We start from the raw sequence: 20455 nt of genomic DNA, 5'->3' as shown, positions 1-20455 counted from the left end.
CAGGAACTTTTAGAGTTGGAAACAGTGTGTCTTTGGCAACCCTCAGAGGAACACAAAACACATATTATACTCAAAAGGGAAGAATACAGTGTCCTGACAACTAACGCAGTTAGATTGGCCTATGTCGTCAAACAGAAGCGCCTATATGAAGCAGGGGACAAGGCGGGGAAACTCCTCGCCTGGATCTGTTATCACAGATAAGAAGAGTACTAACCCACGACGGCACAACAGTGGTAAGTAGCGAAGCTATTGCGGAAACAATGGGAAGCTACATGCAGAATTTCTACATGGCCACACTGTGAGTCACCAAAGTAAACCTAGAAGAGTTTATCTCAGACTGCCCCTGCCCAAGCTTGACAATTTATAGGGCACAGGAGCTTGAAGGCAATATCACCAAGGAAGAGGTGCAAACTGCGCTCTCTCAGTTACAGTCGGGGAGGGACTGGTAGAATTCTTTGAGAAATTGGCTCAGGCGGTAATTAAACTGCTTCATAAGCTATAAACAGAGGCATACCAGAGAGGGGAGCTCCTTGGCACAGCAACCATTGTCCTTACACCAAAGACTGTGAAACCTACAAACAAGTGGGACTCCTGCCAGACGATATCTCTCCTTAATCTGGATACCAAAATATTGGCCAGAGTACTGGCGAACCGACCGAGAGCAGTAACACTGGATTTCATACACCCAGACCCAGAATGGATTTATGCCACACATATCAACCAAACCTAACCTTCAAATTCGCAATAAAAACAACACTGCAGCTGCAGGAGTTAGGGCTCAGTTGCCGGTAGCCTCACCAGACGCCAACAAGGCGTTTGACTCAGTGGAATGGCCCTTCTAATTCAGCATTATGAGCAAGATGGAATTTTGTCCTAAATTCTTGAAATGGGTCAGGCTGCCCTACACTAACCATGGGACGAGGCTCAAAGTCAACAGTGTCCTCTCTTGTAAATTCCCCATAAAGAGGGGCATGAGAAAGGGCTGCCCCCTCTCACCAATGCTATTTGCCCAAGCAACAGAGGGGCTGACAGCATGGATTCAGGTCAATGCCTAAATCTGGGGCTGGAGATGGTATCAAATATGGGAGGAAACGATATCCCTCTATGCAGATGATATTCTATTGTATCTAGCTTACATGGACGAATTTTTGGAGAGGATAGGTGAGATCTTCACTATTTATGGGAACTCCCCTGGCTTTGAGATAAACTGGGAAAAATCCCTGATATTCCTGGTGAAAAGCTGGGAAGCAGAGGGGGCACATGGGCCTGTGACTCAAAAAAACAATGATACCCACTATGAGGATAATCTGATCCCACCGGTTGACAGGCTAGACAAAAATGTGAAATAAAGGAGGGCACTGCTGCTAACGCTACTGTGAAGGGCAGCAATACTTAAAATGATAGCACTATATATATATATATATATATATATATATATATATATATATATATATATATATATATATATATATATATATATATATATATATATATATATATATATATATATATATATATATATATATATATATATATATATATATATATATATATATATATATATATATATATATATATATATATATATATATATATATATATATATATATATATATATATATATATATATATATATATATATATATATATATATATATATATATACTGCACGGTAGCCCCAAAGCCTTGCCACACATTTTCTTCCTCATGATACATCGGCTTCGGAGATCGCTGTTTTGGCTAGCTGGCCTGCCACGAACAGCACTCCAATGGTCAACCTATGAAAGGGGTATAGCACTACTTAACATATAAAAATATTATGAAGCGGTTTAGATCAATGTAGTCAACAAATGGGCATTCGTACCGCTGGAAGATCCTGCCTACCGACTGGATCGACTAGCATTGGGAGGAGGGGTTATCTGCATACACTAAATGGTGGAGAGCTCTAGGCCAATCCCCCCGAGCGACGATCGTGAATATGTGGCATACATTACTAAGGGAAACTAAATGGGAGAGGAGACTGACGCTGAAGACCCGGCGGTAGCTGGGCACAAGACTTGGCCGTGTGACATTACAAGGCTTCAAAAAATAGGATGATATCTGCCTCTCCGCCGAGAGGTAATAGTACCGGGGTGCATGGTTGACCAGCTAGGCCTGGAGTAGAGATGGGACTGGAGCTGTGCTAATGGTGATTATGGATCATTAAGATAATTCTCCAACCAATTGCTCCTCAGACCCACTGCGATAAGGTTTTAACATACTGAACTAAGTGGAATTATTCATCCCCCACTGGGTCGTGGGGTTTGGGACCATGCAAGTATCTTTGCAATTGTTTATTTATTCAACTGTTATGTTGTGTTTGTTTTGAAATGCAAATAAAATTTGTTTAAGAAATTTATGTCATTTAACGTATCATGAATGATGTAATATAAAAAGTCATAAGCAGTGCAAGTTATAGTTAGCTAAGTAAACTCTAACTGGTGTATTGCAGTGCTTTTTTAACATTAGTTTTTATCTCATTTCAACTAGATTGTTACTTTAATCATTGTTTTTGTGATTTCTGTAAACGAAGATCCAGTTACCATACATAACTATAACGTCACTTTAACCTTTGTTTTTAGTGAAAATAAAATATATATGTATCTATATATAAAATATATAAAATATTTTATTTGAGAGGGTGAGTTAGTCATGTCCCTGGCATCTCATAAAGCCTATGTCTTCAGAATTACTCAGTGTGGATCGTCAAGCTTACTTCAGAAAGGCCAGTCTTGATAATTCCAGCTTCACTTAACCCTGTAACCTTTTACACTAATGAACAAGTTATTACCTTCGCTAATGGTTTCTTTGGTAGAGACTCCACCTAGCCATAGATTCCTTATCTTAGAATAGTTCACCGGATGTCAGATTGGATCAGGAAATCTTTTGCGGACATTACCACTGCGCGTCAGTAGGTAGCCCTGTTCAACTGTGTGGCGCTGTTGGAGCCAGAAGTGACATGTGCTATGCCTATATAGGCACCACCCCAATGTGCTAGCGTTAGTTTCTTTTCATATCTTTCCATGCCAGAATGACCAGTTGTGTGTCCAACTAGGGATCTTAAAAAGGCGAACGCGAATAGCCCTTTACTCTGATATCCGTTCGAAGAGCAGGGAGGGTGGGAGAGTTAGGGATTCTACAGCTAGACAGAGTGTCTACTAGATAAGACGTTACCTGAAGGTAAGTAACTTGATCAGCTGATAGAGGTTTATAGCCGCAGATTCCTTACCTTAGAATTGATACTCAAGCAATACCTCCCGGATGTGGGGCTGCAACACAGATTAGACTAGAAAGTCCTGCCGGATCGAATGGGTAAAATGCCCATCTTGCTAGACCGGACTGTCCAGGCACTAATGTTTTGTAATAAAAACAAAAGGGGGTGGGCTTATGTTCCTAAGAAAAAGGTTTGTCTAACAAGTATTATTGGACCTATATCTTTAGAAAAGTCTACAGGACTGTCTCATGTTGCCCTCACACATCCCCAAAGAGATGTCATGCTTCAACGTCAGGTGTTGCCCCTCGTCGAATCGGAGCTGCAATGTCCTACGGATCCCCAGAAGGGTCACTTTGGTGGAGATCCTTTTTAGAGATGCTGTATGATGCATGCAAGTGATGTGGCTGGTGAGGTGGAGCAGTGTAATGTGTTTGTGGGTTAAACCTGATAGGGGGTTCCAAAACTATCCTTTAATAAGACCACCTTGTCAGAAATAAAAACGTATAAAAGGCTAATGCTAACTTGAAGGTCTAAAAGGAACTCTGGTAGTCAGTGTGTACTGAGTATGTGGGGAAGATACCCTATGGTCATGTGGTAGAGGCCTCACTTGGTCTCTCACTCAGTGATTTGTCGACATGTTTCATTCTTATACATTGGTCTGAATGATCTGTGGCGCTTCATCAGGACATCAACATATATAATGAACTTCCACACACAATAATGGTGCTCCTAAAGTTCAATCAACTGTATGTGGTTCAGGGTCCAACCTGTAAAAAGAAAAAAGATAAAAAGGAAAGAGAGGTTACTGTGTCCCTGAAATAATAGGGTTTCAGCCGCCAAAGAAAATATAGCAGCGGAAGATAGAGGGAACTGTTTAGCAGCAAAATAAGTCAGCATCTTGGATAGCCTCTGAACTTTTTGAATTGGTGTGGAAACTGCTCAGCAGGGGTCAACAGACTCAAGAAGTGTCCCATGGCTATTCTTTCCTTTAAGTGCTCAAACGCAAAGTTTGCCTTCTTACAGAAAAGGTGTGACCCATCAAATGGCATATCCATAAGCAAGGCCTGTACATTGCCGGAAAACCCAGAGGAGCACATCCAAAAGTGTTGGTGAAGTAATGAGTTATATTCGAACAAGTGCAGATAACATGATTGGCCACGTCCTGTCCATCAATAAATATTTGAGACAAAGGGGCCCCAAGGTTTGCCGGGATTGCCAGCAAGATCTTGTTTTACATGTCTCACAGGGCATGTCTATAACGACCCAGTAAGCAAACTGCATTATTCAACCGTGATGCCTGACTAGCAGAGGAAAACTTGTGCCAGACAAAAGCCTCAATCCTCTTGGATTCAATATCTGGAGTTGGAGGAATGAATTAGGATTCACTTAACTGGTGGAGGCCTGAATCATAATGCTCTTCGAAGTAGGAGATTTGATTAAAAAGTCATGATTGCCACAAGCCATTCTGTGATGCATGGTCAACTGGCTATTTAGAGGTGGGTAAGAACAGGTTTTTGGCCACAAGCCCAATAACGTATCAGTGAGGACCATGTTAAAAGGTAGCAAGGGCTCAGAAGAAGCTGCCGCAGGCTACAACATTTTTGTCAGGGTGCTTGTTTTGGTCTCGACTGAAGGCATCTCAATTTCAATTCAATAAAACTTTATTTGTTTTTTTACAACCATAAAAGTATACAGTAAGCAGCATATCAAGCAATATTATATCACTAACGTCCTTTAATAACAGGTCTTTTCGAAATTGAGAGAAGATCAGCAGGTACAAACATTTTGGAATATGCATTTAAATCAGACTTTTGCTTTTTGAAGCCTTCAACTTCACACTATGGTCCCTGTAAGCAATGTCACTAACCTGTCAATAACACAGGTAGGTCCCATTAGTAAAGCTAGCTTTGCTACTTTTGTTATCTCTGATATTTGTGTGCAATGGCAATAGGGCTCCTGAACAAGACCAAAAATGAGGTGTTCAGTCACAGTGGTAATTACAAGGTGGACCCTTCAGTAAATTAAACATTTTCAACTGTTCTCGTCTCATTTAAGAGGAAATCATTCTAACTTAGCCTGGGCATTCTACTACATCTCATCCTCGGTGCAACCTACCATCTGTATCTCACAGGTGTGATTAAAATCATGGTTAACTCTAGAACAAAGGTAAAGTGGGACTATATGAAAACAAGTTACTTACCTGTAACTTCAGTTATCCAGTATTGGTATCTTTCATAGATTCACATGCCTGAATCATTCCCCGTCGTCATGGCTCCCGCCTCGGCGACGGGGAATGATTCAGGCATGTGAATCTATGAAAGATACCCCAATACTGGATAATAAAACAAGTTACTTACCACGGCCAATACTGGATAACTGAAGTTACCATGGGAACATAGGTTCACCTGTCCCTACATAGTTACCTACCTGTAACTTCAGTTATCCATTATTGGTATCTTTCATAGATTCACATGCCTGAATCATTCCCCGTCGCCGAGGCGGGAGCCTCGACGACGGGGAATGATTCAGGCATGGGAATCTATGAAAGATACCCCAATATTGGATAACCATAAATTACACAGTACATTTCTTAAGCTTATAGTTCATAGATTCTTAAAATAAGAGATAGATAGCTTAGAAAAAAAAAGGTTGTTTTAAAAACAAGCTGTCCTTTCTTGGGTCATTTCGACCTTCAGGTATGTCTTACACCGTACTTCTATCCATAAATACTTCAAACTCCCTATCGCTTACAACATCTCTAATTCATCAATGCTTTTTACATTTAAGGAAGTCTTGAACTTTAATCGGATATTAACCAATAGCACAGGCTATATCTAAATTCATCATTCCCACTAGGAGATTTATAGCTTGCATCCTATTTTTAATATATTTTTTAAAAATCAGGCCTAATATCTCTCTTCGTAAATCTAACGTCCTCCAGCAGTCTAACAAGATATGTATATCACACGTAGTACCTAAAGTGCAAGTACATTTTCCATTACTGGTTATCATAAAGTTGTTACCCCTTTGTTCATATAACAAGCGTTTATCCCAATTCTCAAACGTAGCACTTCACGCCTTAGCTGGCAACTAGGTAACCTGTCGATATACGGATAATGTAGGTCATTTTTCCAGGCTGAAGCCATATGGGAGACTGAAATTTTCTGTGATAAGTACTCTTGATCATGGAAGGCACCTGCAAATCCAGAACTTCAGCCTTCCTTCAGACTATCACTGCAAAGGATGTACTTTCTTTCCTTGGTGGTCCAAGTGACGAGTCAAACTCTGCATTAAGAGAAGTGTCAAGTCCACAAAAGTCTCATAAGTCCATGTAAAAGGTATCATCAGTGTAGTGAGGGTGAAGAAAGTAATCACCGACATCATCATCCACATCTTAGGTTGTCCCTCACGCTAAATCAGATCCGAAAAGATAATGGAGTTTCCGCTGGTGTGTACGTACCAGGTCAGAGTACGGGTGCATGCTGATCGGCTGTGCTTTTTAATATTCTAGCGTAAAACTGATTGCTAGGGTGGACGAGCGCAGTCTTTAAATGCGACCGCAGCGTCAGGTCATGCTTTGTTTTTAAATTGTATCTATCTTTCACTGTGATAATTTAAATCTGTATATCCCTTCACCTTGTCCCTGCAGACGTGCGCTATTTGGCAAACGCGCTAGCAGCCCCAGGTGACGCTTTATTTTAAATATTTTGCCCGGTCTTATTGTGTAAAAAGATTACCTTCAGTGTGGCTTTTAAAATCCCCTGCTCCCGCTCGAGAATCCAGCCTCTTCCAGCTACTTCCGCCCCCTACCCCGGTCCACCACGGGCTTGCCCGATTGTTGTGGAGGGTAGGCGGGGCGGCCAATCACGGTCTCTGGAAGCTGGGAGGGCGGAGTCTGGGGTCAGCACACCAGCCATTTAAGGCGATGCACTCCAGGACGCGCAGCGGACGCGCTGCTGGCGCGCCTAAGGCAAGCCCGTCTGCGCCCGTCCGCGCCTGTGCCGCGCCTAGCGACAGGCAGGCTACAGGAGGATTTACAATAGGGCAAATATGCTGGTCTAGGGAACAACTACTGGCCATGAGCCCTCAGACTGGTAGCTGCAGCGTCAAGTGCAATCCCACTCAGCTACTCGCCAACCATTTTGTATGTAAAGACTGTGGCTTTCCCTTGGAAGATTTTACCAGCGGCCTCAATATAGAAAGACATAAACCTCGAGTCCGCGAGCCGCTCAGGGAGGTCAAGGCGTGTCTCGTCAATTGCCACTCCCTACCACGCTATGCAGGCGATATATGGCTCTCTATTACCACCCATGCGTGGGATCTAATGTTCCTCACTGAAACCTGGGTTAAAGACGCTTCTAATCCTGACATATCATTAGCAATCCCCCCCAACTACCACTTTGCAGGAATTAACCGTCCTGGGACTAAAGTGGGAGGGGGAGTTGCCATTATTTTTCGATCCCAATGGAAAATAACATCCAGGAAATTGCCTAACTCAGGCCCTATGGAGGCAATGTACTTTAGTATCACGGACCCTGTCCATTTGGTCTTAGCGGGTGTCCTTATCCATAACCCGCCTGGCACTCAGCCTTTCCACCTCACTGAGTTACTGGCCACCCTAGCTGACCTCTCCATTAAACACCCACATTTTACCATCTTAGGTGATTTCAACCTACATGTGGATGATCCTATCTGTCCAAAAGCGAGGACCCTCGTAGAAACTCTAGTAGGCTTAAACTTAGACCAGAGTGTACGGGCCTACCCACATTGCTGGCCACACCCTAGACCTGATCTTTTCTAACCTACCAGCGCTCTCCACATCGACCCCTAGTCCACTGACCTGGTCTGCCCATTCCCTCTTCCCCTTCTCCCTCTCTATCCCCCCCAGTAATTACGAACAACGTAAAACCTGATCTAGGCAGAAAATGGCACAAAGTCACCCTTGAGGCCCTGGAACCAGCATTGTCCAATATAGAGTGGCTCTCAACTAAGGATATAGATGCAGATGTGGAAACATTTAACTCCACTCTGGTCACAGCGATTAATGTGATCGCCCCTCTTCTCCCTCTATACTCGGCCAGATTGAAACCCTCCGCCCCCTGGTTTTCATCGGAACTCCGAGCGGAGAAAAGCAAATGTAAAAGACTCGAGCGACAATGGCGTCACACATATGATCCTATTGGAAAAAACATATATAAAGCGGCATTGAAGAGATTTCATAAGCTAAAACAAGCCACTATGAAGGAACACTTTTCCAACAAAAGCAACTCGGCTGACAACTCGGCTAAAACTCTTTCAAATCGTGAAAGAATTTACCAAGCCTAAAGCACTCACCCGTTCCTCCTCACCTAGTCAATAACTCTGTGATTACCTATCTCACTTTTCTCATCAAAAGATTGTGGAGATTTTCACTGCATTTTCACCATCTAAAGGGCTCGATGAGGCCCTGCTGACTCCATCCCCTCCTGCAGCCAGCACCACCACATTTGACGCATTTGATCCTATCATCAAAGACTCTGTCCCTCTCAGAATGCAAAAATGTAAATCTGGCTCCCCCCTTAACCCCGTCCCAGCTCTAATATTCACGCAACTGGGTCCACTTATTACCACCCCCTTAGTTTCCATCTGGAATACCTCACTTTCCTCAGGTATATTTCCATCGGAATGGAAACAGGCAATGCTCATCCCCGTACTGAAGAAAGTGGATGCTGACCCGTCGGTGTTCAGCAACTACCGACCCATTTCCCTTCTACCCAAGCCTGCTAAGATTTTGGAAAAAGTAGTACAGGAGCAACTGGCCGACTACCTAGAGTCCAACTCCCTTCTGCATGCCTCTCAATCCGGATTTAGGTCCGGATATAGTACAGAGACGGCCCTTTTGGTAGTATCGGAGACCATAAGAGAGAGCGTGGACAGAGACGAGGTGGCCATGTTGGTCCTCCTCGATCTGTCCACAGTTTTCGACACCGTGACCCACTCCATACTACTGAACAGGCTATATAATCTAGGAATGCAGGGCACTCCACTGGCATGGATAAAATCCTTCCTATCAGGCAGAACGCAACAGTTCTGGTGCTGTCCCCACCTGTCAAAAAATAAGATGCAACTGGACTGTGGAGTCCCACAGGGTTCGGCACTCAGCCCGTTGTTTCTTAATGTCTACATGTCACCATTGGCAAAAGTGGTAGAGGATTGCGGTGTCAGAGTGGTCTCTTACGCTGATGATACTCAGCTTATCCTTTCTTTTAGAGACCACTCTGACAAAGGTCTCAACAATTTTAAATCTTAGCTCAACAAAATAGTTCATTGGATGACATTAAACACATTGAAACTAAATACAGATAAAATTGTATTCTTTTTTCTAAAAAAAACCCTTGCTACCTTCCGTATGGTGGCCAACTGAGCTCAACCCACCCCCCATCCCTACTCACTCTGCCCGGAACCTGGGGTTCCATTTTGATAATGAACTATCATGCAAAACTCAAATCCAAAAGGTCACTTCTGCCTGTTTTGGCAAATTGAAAATGATTAAAAAAATCTCCCCCTATCTGTCAGATGACTCAATGAGGACGGTGGTTCACGCCCTCATCACGTCACATCTGGACTATTCCAACAGTCTGTATGTAGGGGCGCCTGCATACTTATGCCATCGACTACAAATTGTCCAAAACGCGGCGGCAAGACTGATTTGTCATGTCCCCTATCGGCACTCTATCTCCCCGTATCTGAAGAAATTACATTGGCTTCGAATCTCTCATCGAATACAATTCAAAGCCCTAGTCCTGGTCTTCAGAGCACTCAATGACCACGGGCCAGGCTACCTTAGAGCCAGATTGAAGCAGGTCCAATCGGTCCGCTCTCTGAGATACAACCACCTCCGTCTGTTGCTACCTCCCCGTTTTCATCGCTCGAGAAGAGGTGGCAGAGCCTTTGCTGTGGTTACTGCCAAACTATGGAACACCCTACCATTTAGCCTCAGACTCATTGAATCAGAAACCCTTTTCAGATCCAAACTAAAAACTTACCTGTTCCCACGCTGCTAGTCGTCTAATTCTCTGCTGCTCCTGTCCGCAGCGCCGGGACACCCCCGGAGGAGTTAGCTGTGCGCTTTACCAAATTCCATAATAATAATAATAATAATTGCGATGGAGGGATAGTTGATTTGGTGGTGTCCGGCATCAGTGTTATAACTGGATCCTTTTCCAATACTGATGGCGTTGGTACCAGTGATTATGCGGAAGGGACTGGTGCAAGTCTTGGAGCAGGAGTGGAAGCCTGTACCGGTATCAATACAGGGCCTGAAGCGGGACCCAAGGGGTTCGACAACACAGAGGATGGACCTGCCTGGGACACATAGGTTCCTTGGGGCCCAAGGCACGCTAGAGGGAAGTTGAAAAGAACTGTGCAGCATGGCCCCCTTGAAAGCTTTAATCTTCTGTGACGTCACCAATGGTCATGGAAACGCAGGGCACTGCACACCGAGATCAGCTGAGAAACTGGCTCTACAACTAGAAACTTCAAACTCGTATCATGATGCCCTTACACATTCTCTGTAGATTCAGAGTAGCCAGATAAGGTCGAGCCCCACTTTGCTTTTTATGTTTATGTTTATATTTGTGCTAGGGTTTTGATTTTGACTTTAAGTAGAATTCCATATCCGGACTAACCCCTCCTACTTAAAATTCAAAATGCAGCTCAAGGACCTCCTCCTCACCCGATCTTGCCCAAAAGGATAGATACAAACCATAGAAGCACATGGACACTCTGTCATCAATGAACTCTACCTCACCCCACCCCCTCACCGGTCGAACACCCCCAGGAGTCACTGGATCCTCAATGAGCACTGATGCGAGGCGTCATTTGTTCCTGGTACATTCTACTGTGACAACAGTCATATGCCCCCGGTACATTGTACTGAAATAACTTACCTCACGTGTAACATTCTGCACTCAACGTTGATATTATGTGATGCTTCTAAGAACATTGTATATACCAATTGGCTTAATGTATCTTACTAGTGATTCATGCTGTAAAGCGCTCCGATACCTTCGGGTCTGGCTAGCGCTATATAAAACTCATAAATAATAACAATGTTGACTGCTCTCAGGAACGACCTCAGATGTGGGACCAAGACCGCACCCGCAATTTGGAGCAGACGTTACACGAAAGCCTTGTGTTTGGTGACTTACAGCTTCTCATTTTGACCCTTGATAGCCTTTGGGTGTGTGAGGGCACATTTTTCGCACAACTCCGAAACGTGGCCCAAGCCGAAACACCTGAAAGACACCTCGGAAGGGTCCGTGATTGACCTCGGTTTTCTGCAGTCGCTGAATGGTTTGGCACCTTTAGCTTTGGGTGGGGATATTGTTCCATAGTAACTTAGCATTCCTTTTTAGAAGTCACTAGAAGGGTGCCAAAATTGAAAGCTGAGCTCTCGATCCACATTGGAGGTGTGGAAGAAACAAACTTTCATCAGTGTGCAAGGTGACGCTTATATGCAGCTCTGCTCCGTTACGCTATGTAACTCCTGGGTGGTATTGGGTCAACACAGAGCCATGAACGGAAGAACTGGTAAGAAAGGATTCTAGATCCAGTCTCGCTCCTGGGGAGTTGAGAGTATGCTAAGGTAAGGAATCTTTACTTAGAAGTATCAATGAAATGCACCAGACTGGAACCAAAGGAAGCATAGAAGTTAGTGCAAATGCTGAGCTAAGCCTTTGATCTGGTGATCCTCAAATTTTGGTTGTATCAACAAGCATTCTCCTGGTTTGTTGAAAAGGACGTATACAAAGTGTGTCTGTTGGTAGGGGGAGAAAACACAATTGACACATAACAGAGTGCTACTGAAAATAAGGTAAAACTCTCAAAGACGAGTCCTCTCACCATATTCCGAAAGTGTGCACTGAGAGTTCCTGTTGCTTGATGATACTCCATTACACAACAGTTGTTCAGGATCTCACCACTGCTCTCACTGTAACAAGATGAAAAGCAAATGATCGGCATAAACTTGTTTAATGCAGGAACCACAATGCTCTGATATAAATACCATGTAGGACAAGAGTTGAAAAAGAGTTGAAAAAGCAATGAATAGAGAAAAAAATAAAAAATATGTTTTACCTACTGGATATTTCTCAATGTATCCTGTTTAATAAAAAAATGAGCTTGATACGGATGCATAGTGGCGGCTTGAGTATCAAATTGTAATTTTGCCAATGGCTCTAAAAACTATTGCATCAAAGATGCCCACAAATGGATGTTGGATTCTTCCAAATGACAGTATGAACATACTAAAAGAAGCCAGGCGGTACACTACAATATCTCTTTACACCTTCAAGGGGAAAAGGTTCTGCCATTTAATAGCTTGAGGGACAGGGACACCTGGCAACTTGTGAGATAAAAAAACGGTACAACCTCAAATAATGTCTTGCAATATCTGACTTACAGTTTCCATATATTAAAGTACATTTGACACCATTACTGCTTAAGGAAAGGATCATGTTATTTACCCAGTAAGCATCTGTTCTTGGTATGAAGAGCTGTAGATTCACATGCTTTGCACACGCCTGCCATCTAGTGTTGGGTCTGGATGTTTGCAAGTTGTTTTTCTTCGAAGAAGTCTTTCCAGTCAAGAGGTGGGTGGCTCATCCTTCGGTGATAGTGCGCATGGGCATCGACTCCATTGTTAGATTGTTTCCCGCAGAGGGTGAGAATGGAGTTAGTAAAAGTAGAATAGAGATGTCCATGTGTATGTATATAAAATAAGAGAGAACTGCAACAGGTATAAGTACCCGGGGAGTGGGTGGGCGCATGTGAATCTACAGCTCTACATGCCAAGAACAGATGCCTACTGGGTAAGTAACATTATCCATTCGAGGCATGTGAGCTGTAGATCACATGCTTTGCATAGACTATACAGAAGTATTCTCCCAAAGGAGCGGCTAACCTGTAGCTGTTGCAGTTGTCTGAAAGAGTATTTTTAAGTGCTGCCTGGCCTACATTAGCTTGTTGTCTTGCTAACACATCTACACAATAGTGCTGGGTGAATGTGGGTGATGTAGACCATGTTCCAGCCTTACAAATGTCAACTATAGGAATGTTTCCTAAGAAAACCATAGTAACCTCTATTTTGCGAGTGGAATGGGCTCTAGGGGGTATTGTTAAAGTTCTCTTTGCTTTTGCATAACAAGTCTGAATACTTTTAGCAATACCGGATTTGGAAATAGGATTGCCCTTGTGAGATGAAGCAAAAGCAACAAAAAGTTGTTTAGTGTTACAGAATGACTTTGCTCTTTCTATGTAGTTTAAGAGGGCTCTTCTGACATCTGAAGTGTGTAGAGCTCGTTCTGCCACTGAATCCGGTTGAGGAAAAAACACGGTTAACTCAACGGATCGGTTGATATGAAAGGCAGAAACTACTTTAGGTAGAAATTTAGAGTTGGTACGAAAAATCACTGTATTTGTGTAGCTGGAAGAAATGTTCTTCTATGGTTAGTGCCTGGGGGTGAGTGTCAGAAAAGTGTTAGCGCTCCGTCCATCATCTCCTTGTGTTTGCTTTGTTCACCCTAAGTTGGCAAGGTATGTCCAGACTTGGGTCCCTTGCTCACTTTGCCACTGGACTCGAGCTAGCCTGGCTGATGAGGGCTGTTAGCCTAAAACAGGTCCCAGGATGCTTGTTTCCAGTCCAGGGAAGACATTGCTTGGAGGTTCGGGATGGACTGTTCCCGTGAGGCACAGGGTCAAGACAGATTTAAATACAGCTGTGTCTGGACTTGGGTGGCTAAGAGATCTAAAGAACGATGTTTCAACCCAGATCTGTGACCGGGGTGAGTGTCTGAAAATATCAGCGCTCTATCCATCATCTCCTTGTGTTCGCTTTGCCCGCCCTCAGTTGGCAGGGTATGCCCAGACGTTGGTCCCTTGTTCACTTTGCATCTGGACTCAAGCTAGCCTGGATGATGAAAGCTGTTAGCCCGAGGTTCCAGGATGCTTGTTTCTGGTCCAAGGAAGACATGGCTTTGCAGTTTGGGCTGGACTGTTCCCATGAGGCATAGGGTCAAGCATGATCTGCATAATAGCTGTGTCTGAACTGGGGTGGCGAAGTGAGCTAAAGAACGATGATGGATTCAACCCAGATCTGTGACTGGGGGTGAGTGTCTGAAAGGTTTGAGCGCTCCATCCATCATCTCCTTCAGTATGACCGTAGCTCACCCACTCTCCTCAGTGAAGTGACTGCAACATTTATGCATGACTTCAAAAGGTGGGCCCATTAATGGTGTGAGAACTATGTAAACATTCCACAATGGGGCAGGTGGAAGTCTTGGTGGTACAACTCTTTTTAGTCCTTCCATAAAAGCTTTGATAACTGGTACTCTAAAAAGACATAAGTGCAGATAAGCAGCTATTGTGGCGAGATGTAAACGGATAGAAGGGTAAGCGAATTGTGTCCGCTACAAGCGTAACAAATAACATATGCTATTTTGTATGGAAGTATCAAGAGGATTGATGTTGGTATTATTACAATAAATAACAAAAAGCTTCCATTTAGCTGCGTAACAAGCTTCTGTAGTAGGTCTTCTAGCCTCTCTAATAATGTTCGAACAGTCTGGTGGAAGATTCAGGCAACCAAACTCTATGACTTCAGGGGCCAGATCGCTAGGTTCAGTTCTTTAGGATCTGGGTATTTTTATTTCTCCATGGCTCTGTGTGAGGGGATTGGATGTTAGATGCATTTTGATGGGCCCATGTCAGAGCTACTAAAATCAGAGTGAGGGATGTTTCCCTGAGATTCCAAAGCCCAGCTGGAATGAGTGGGAGAGGTGGAAAAGCGAAGGCAGATATCCCTGACCAGTTCATCCATAGTGCATTGCCTTTGGAGAGCGGGTGTGGCTACATGGAGGCGAAGCTTGGGCAGTTTGCGTTTTCGTGTGTGGCGAAAAGATCTATTTGAGGAAACCTCCAATTTTGAAAGTACAGGACGAGAACTTGAGGGTGAAGTTCCCACTCGTGGATTTGGTGCCTCTGTTTGCTGAGAAGGTCGGCAAACTGATTGTTTACTTCTGGGAGGTGTTCTGCTATGAGATCGATTTTATGGTGTATGGCCTATTTCCAAATGTCTTTAGCTAGGTGTGACAGTTGGAGAGTTTGTCCCCCCTGTTTTTGTATATAATACATGGCTGTCATGCTGTTGGTGCAAATTAGGGCAGCTTTGCCTACAAGGGGAATTTGAAAGGCTTTGTGCGCTAGAAACCCTGCTAGCAGCTCTAGATGAATTATGTGGAGAGCTTTTTGCTTTTGACTCCACAAGCTTTCCATTGTGTGTTTCTGGAGATGAGCCCCCCCAACCAGTGAGCGACGCGTCTGCTATTAGTATTGTCTGTGCAACTGGGTCTATGAAGGGCTGTCCTTTTGACAAGTTGTGTGGGTTCCACCACTGCAGAGAGCGATGAGTACGGCCGTTTACCAACACTAGATCGGTTAAGAGACCCTGTGACTCACTGACTTGCTAAGCATTCCTGAAGGGAACGCATGTAAAGCCTGGCATGGGAAACCATCATGATGCAAGAGGCCATCTTTCCCAGCAGCTGCATATACACTTGAGCTGGTCAGTGAGTGAGTGGGCTGAAATTAAAGAATCAGGACCTGAATATTGTGAATGCTGGCTGCATTGGGGAAAACCAGAGCTTTTTGAGTATCTAAAGTGGCTCCGAGATAGTTTTGAGTTTTGGAAGGTTGAAGAGGTGATTTCAACACATTGACTGTGAACCCCAGTTGGTGCAGTAACTGCAGTGTTAAGTGAGTGTGCTGGACACACTTTGGGTACGTACTGGCTTAGATGAGCCAGTCGTCCAAGTATGGGAAGATATTAATGTGTTGTCTTCGTAGGTGAGCAGCGACTACTGCCAGACATTTCGTAAAGATTCTGGGAGCCACGGTGACTCCAAATGGGAGTAACTTTAACTGGTAATGCTGCCTCGCTACCACAAATCTGAGGAATTTGCGCTGAGCGGGATGCACTGGAATGTGAAAAACGCATCCTTTAGTTCTAGAGTAGACAAAGTCTCTCTGTTGTAATAGTGAAAGCCCTTGTTGAAGTGTCACCATGCAAAAGTGGTCTGATTGTATGTAAAGGTTTTATTCGCTGAGGTATGAAATTGGTCTAAAAGAACCGTCCTTTTTGGGTATGAGAAAGTACAGGGAGTATACGCCCGACCCCTGATATTGCAATGGTACGGGCTCTATGGCTCCCTTCAAAACGAGATTCTGAACCTCTTGTTTAAGGAGGTGTAAACGGTCTGGTGACATTTTGTGTAACATGGAGGAATGTTTGGAGGATCGTTGGTAAGCTCCAGGCAATAACCAGAACGGATCATTCCTAGCACCCATTTGTCTGTAGTTATTGATTGTCAGACAGGTAGGAAATGAGGAAGACGCCCCCAACAGATGTTAAATGATCAGGGACCAGTGTCGGCAAGACACTGTTTGGTGTTGGAGGGGGGAGGTGTGTGTTGGAACCTCTACCTTTGCCATTGTTGCCTCTGCAGCCCCCTCTGAAGAAAACCTTGGAATCATAGGGCTGATTGTTGCCCTTGTACGGTGTAGAGGCAGTGTCTGAGGAGCTATTCCTGGACCCCTATGATAGAAGGAACGCCGAAAGGAATCCCGGCCAGAATGGGACTGTAGGGCTCCCATAGATTTTGCCACATCTGTGTCCTTTTTCATCTTTTGTAAGGACGTCTACAACATGACCAAAGAAGTGTTGTTTGTCAAATGGTGTGTTAAGAATGGAAGCTTGAACTTGTGGTTTAAAGCCAGAAATTCTTAACCATGCATGCCTTCTTAGTAGCACGCTGGTGTGGACGGCTCTAGCGGCAGTGTAAGCCCCAGCTAACGCGCACCAAATGGAATTGTTAGAGATGAGCACTAGGTCTTGAGCTTTGGACTTGTGCTCATCAGGCTGGTATTTGAGCAATGCACCCTATAGTACCTGGCTAAAAGGGCTTGGGTGTTAGAAATGCGCCAGAAATTTGCAGCTTGGAAGGCTACTCTTTTCCGAGAGGCGTCTATCAACTTAGATTCTTTGTACGGAGGGGGAGCATCTCCTTACTTTTGAGAATCGGCCCATAACGAAGCTAAGGGTAACTGGCCCTTGATGTAAACTGGGTCAGAAGGTGCAGATGGATAAGTTACTTACCTGTAATCCTAGTTCTCTTCAAGGGGTATCCTCATCAAAGTCATAAGCACTTCAATATTCCTGCCTATGCGCAGGACCCTGGAAAAGATATAAAAATTATATATGAAAACATATATATATATATCAACACACCTCCTTCTCAGGAATAAATACGCACTTGCAGGATCTGCTCTTTTCAAATTTTAATCATTTGCAATTTCCAGCGTCATAAATACCGACGCGTTTCGCCACCAACCCGGCGGCTTGCTCACGGTGGATATTTACTTTTACACAAATCTTTCAATAAGAAGTGATTTCCAAACACACGTGATTTACTTGTCACTTCCTGCTGTTAATCGCTAAGAATTTCTCTATTGACCGACCCTTAACATGTGCAACCACTATTCAGTAATTTATAGGAATAAACTTGGGCATATCCCGGATTATCCGTTCCAGCATCCTCGTAATTTATAGACCATGGGTACCCCTCTTATATTTAATTAGGTTACCCATTACCACAGAATCAATTTATCAAATTGTTGTGGTAGTTGAGGCATGTTGAGGGTCGGTCAATAGAGAAATCTAACACTGATGGGCACCAAAATGGTATTTGAACATTAATTGCCGGTCATGGGTATGTGTATATGGTTGGAAAGTAATTTTGTGTACGAAATGTATCGAGTAAACTACAAAACCCACCATGCTTAGCGATTAACAGCAGGAAGTGACAACTAAATCACGTGTGTTTGGAAATCATTTCTTATTGGAAGATTTGTGTAAAAGTAAATATCCACCGTGAGCAAGCCACCGGCTTGGTGGCGAAACGCGTCGGTATTTATGATGCTGGAAATTGCAAATGATTAAAATTTGAAAAGAGCAGATCCTGCGAGCGCGTATTCATTCCTGAGAAGGAGGTGTGTTGATAAAATTCGGCGGGGCTCTGCCGAGGAATACTGCACCGGTCCTAGAAGCGCCAGGGGTCGACGAGGACGAGCCAAGTTGATGGAATATATATATATATATATATATATATATATATATATATATATATATATATATATATTTATATTTATATATAGAATTCTTTTACAAAAAAAGCAACCACTGCAGCCTTACAGACACCAACAGGTTAAGCAATGCTGTGAAACTTTGTCTTTGCACATACACAAATTAACCAGGAAGAACAAAAGGCACTTGAACTGCGTTTAATGAACAGCAGAAAAGTGGTCCTGCAAAGAGAAAAATAGGCATTGTTAGCCTGTAGGCTGCATTGTAACTTCAATAGCAAAGAAACTGAAAGCAAATGTAGAGAATCAAACACTGGCACTGTGCCTTTAAGGCAGCCATGACCCCTAGCTTCTCATCATGCCTCTGATGTGACCGTTAGGGCAGTTGTTCTTTGCCTAGACCCGGCAGTCAGGGCACAAAGAGATGACCATCTTGGCTCCTTTTCCCCGGAGAGGTGGGTGGGGTACTTATGACTTTGATGAGGATACCCCTGGAAAACAAACTAGGATTACAGGTAAGTAACTTATACTTCTCTTCCAGGGGATCCTCATCAATAGTCATAAGCACTTGAATTGAGTAGCAAGCCCATCCCCTCTTCCTGCGGGCAAATGAGTACCATAAAAAACATTAACATTAAGAAACCAATTAGAATGAATTTAGCATTGAAATAAATTCCTCAAGGAGGCTTGGCCTACTTGAGTATCCGGTCTGGAATCAGAATCGAGACAATAGTGTCTCGTGAAAGTATGTACTGATCTCCAAGTGGCTGCTTTGCAGATCTCAGTCATCTGTACATTGTGCAGAACGGCCACTGTAGCTGCCTTACCCCTAGTGGAATGTGCTTTGGGAGAACCCAGAAGGGGTTTATTTGCCAACTGATATGCCAGCTTGATGCAAGATACTATCCATCTGCAGATGGAACGCTTGGAGGCTGGGAAACCTGTTCTGATGGCACCATAGTTTAGGAATGACTCATCAGACTTTCTAATGGTCTTGGTCTTATCTAAGTAGAATTTCAGAACTCTCTAAAGATCAAGGGAATGAAGAGAGTTTTCTGCTGCCGTAGATGGATTGGGAAAAAAGAAGGTAGCAGGATCGTTTGGTTGACATGGAAATCCGACGCCACCTTAGGAAGGAAGGAGGGGTAGGTCCTGAAAAACCATGCACGGTTCTTTCGAACAGAGCGCCTGAATTTTGCTTACTCTATAAGCTGAAGTAATCGCCACTACAAATGCGGATTTCCATGTGAGATGCTGAAGGGTCGCCTTATGAATCTGTTTGAAAGGGAGGCCCATCATTTAGGAAAGAAACAGTTTGTTTTTTAATGGAATTAAACTTTAGACCCGATTTGGCCAAATGTAGGCAATAAGGTACAATTACCTCCTCTTCACCCTTATGAGGTTGAAAACCATTAAGTATACACCACAAATCAAATATTTTCCATTTACAGGAATATGAATGTCTTGTGGAAGGCCTTACGGATTCCATCAAATGTTCATAGAGTCCTGGGAGAGATTTAGGTGGCCGTACTGGAGGACCTCAGGAGCCAAGCTGCCAAGTTCAGCGAGGGAAAGCTGGGATGATGAGTCCTCCTTTTCATTTTGGACAGAAGGTCCGGTCTGCATGGAAGCCTCCTGTATGGACACTTCAAGAGGTGTAGCAGGTCCGCAGGTCCAGGTACCACCACTGCTGTGGTCAGTCTGGTCCTATCAGAATCATTCTCGTCCTGAAGCGTGTGAGTTTCGCTATTACCTTCGGGATCAGAGGAAGAGGCGGAAAAGCATAAACAAAGTTTCCTGACCAGCCGATTAAAAGGGCAGTTTCTATAGTTCCTGGTTGCTAAAACCTTGACGCGAAGGTGTGCCATTTTTTGTTTGACTCGTCCACAAAGAGGTCGACGGTTGGATGACCCCGTTCTGAAAAAATGTCCGCCACCACTTTGTCGTTTAATACCCAGTCTTGCTGTTCTCCGAAGTGACGACTCATAATTCGCCTGTGAATTCTGTTCCCCCGGCAGATGGACC

The 20455-nt window shown here is 43.8% G+C and overlaps 1 protein-coding gene across 7 annotated transcripts in view; it reads right to left on the bottom strand.

Annotated features, from left to right (window-relative positions):
- LOC147717179 (signal transducer and activator of transcription 5B) overlaps positions 1 to 20455 on the bottom strand; it is a 1664723-nt gene that overhangs the window by 275175 nt on the left and 1369093 nt on the right. For all 7 annotated transcript variants that reach the window (XM_086924123.1, XM_086924125.1, XM_086924127.1 and 4 more), the window contains one exon: positions 12137 to 12224. In XM_086924123.1, coding sequence (XP_086780249.1) covers positions 12137 to 12224 — 88 coding nt within the window. The remainder of the gene's footprint in view (positions 1 to 12136; positions 12225 to 20455) is intronic.

Source organism: Lissotriton vulgaris, chromosome 5 (genome assembly GCF_964263255.1).
Source record: "Lissotriton vulgaris chromosome 5, aLisVul1.2, whole genome shotgun sequence".
NCBI classification, from domain to species: domain Eukaryota; kingdom Metazoa; phylum Chordata; class Amphibia; order Caudata; family Salamandridae; genus Lissotriton; species Lissotriton vulgaris.
Note: the sequence above shows the minus strand (reverse complement) of the source record. Positions and strands in the feature narration are given on the sequence as shown.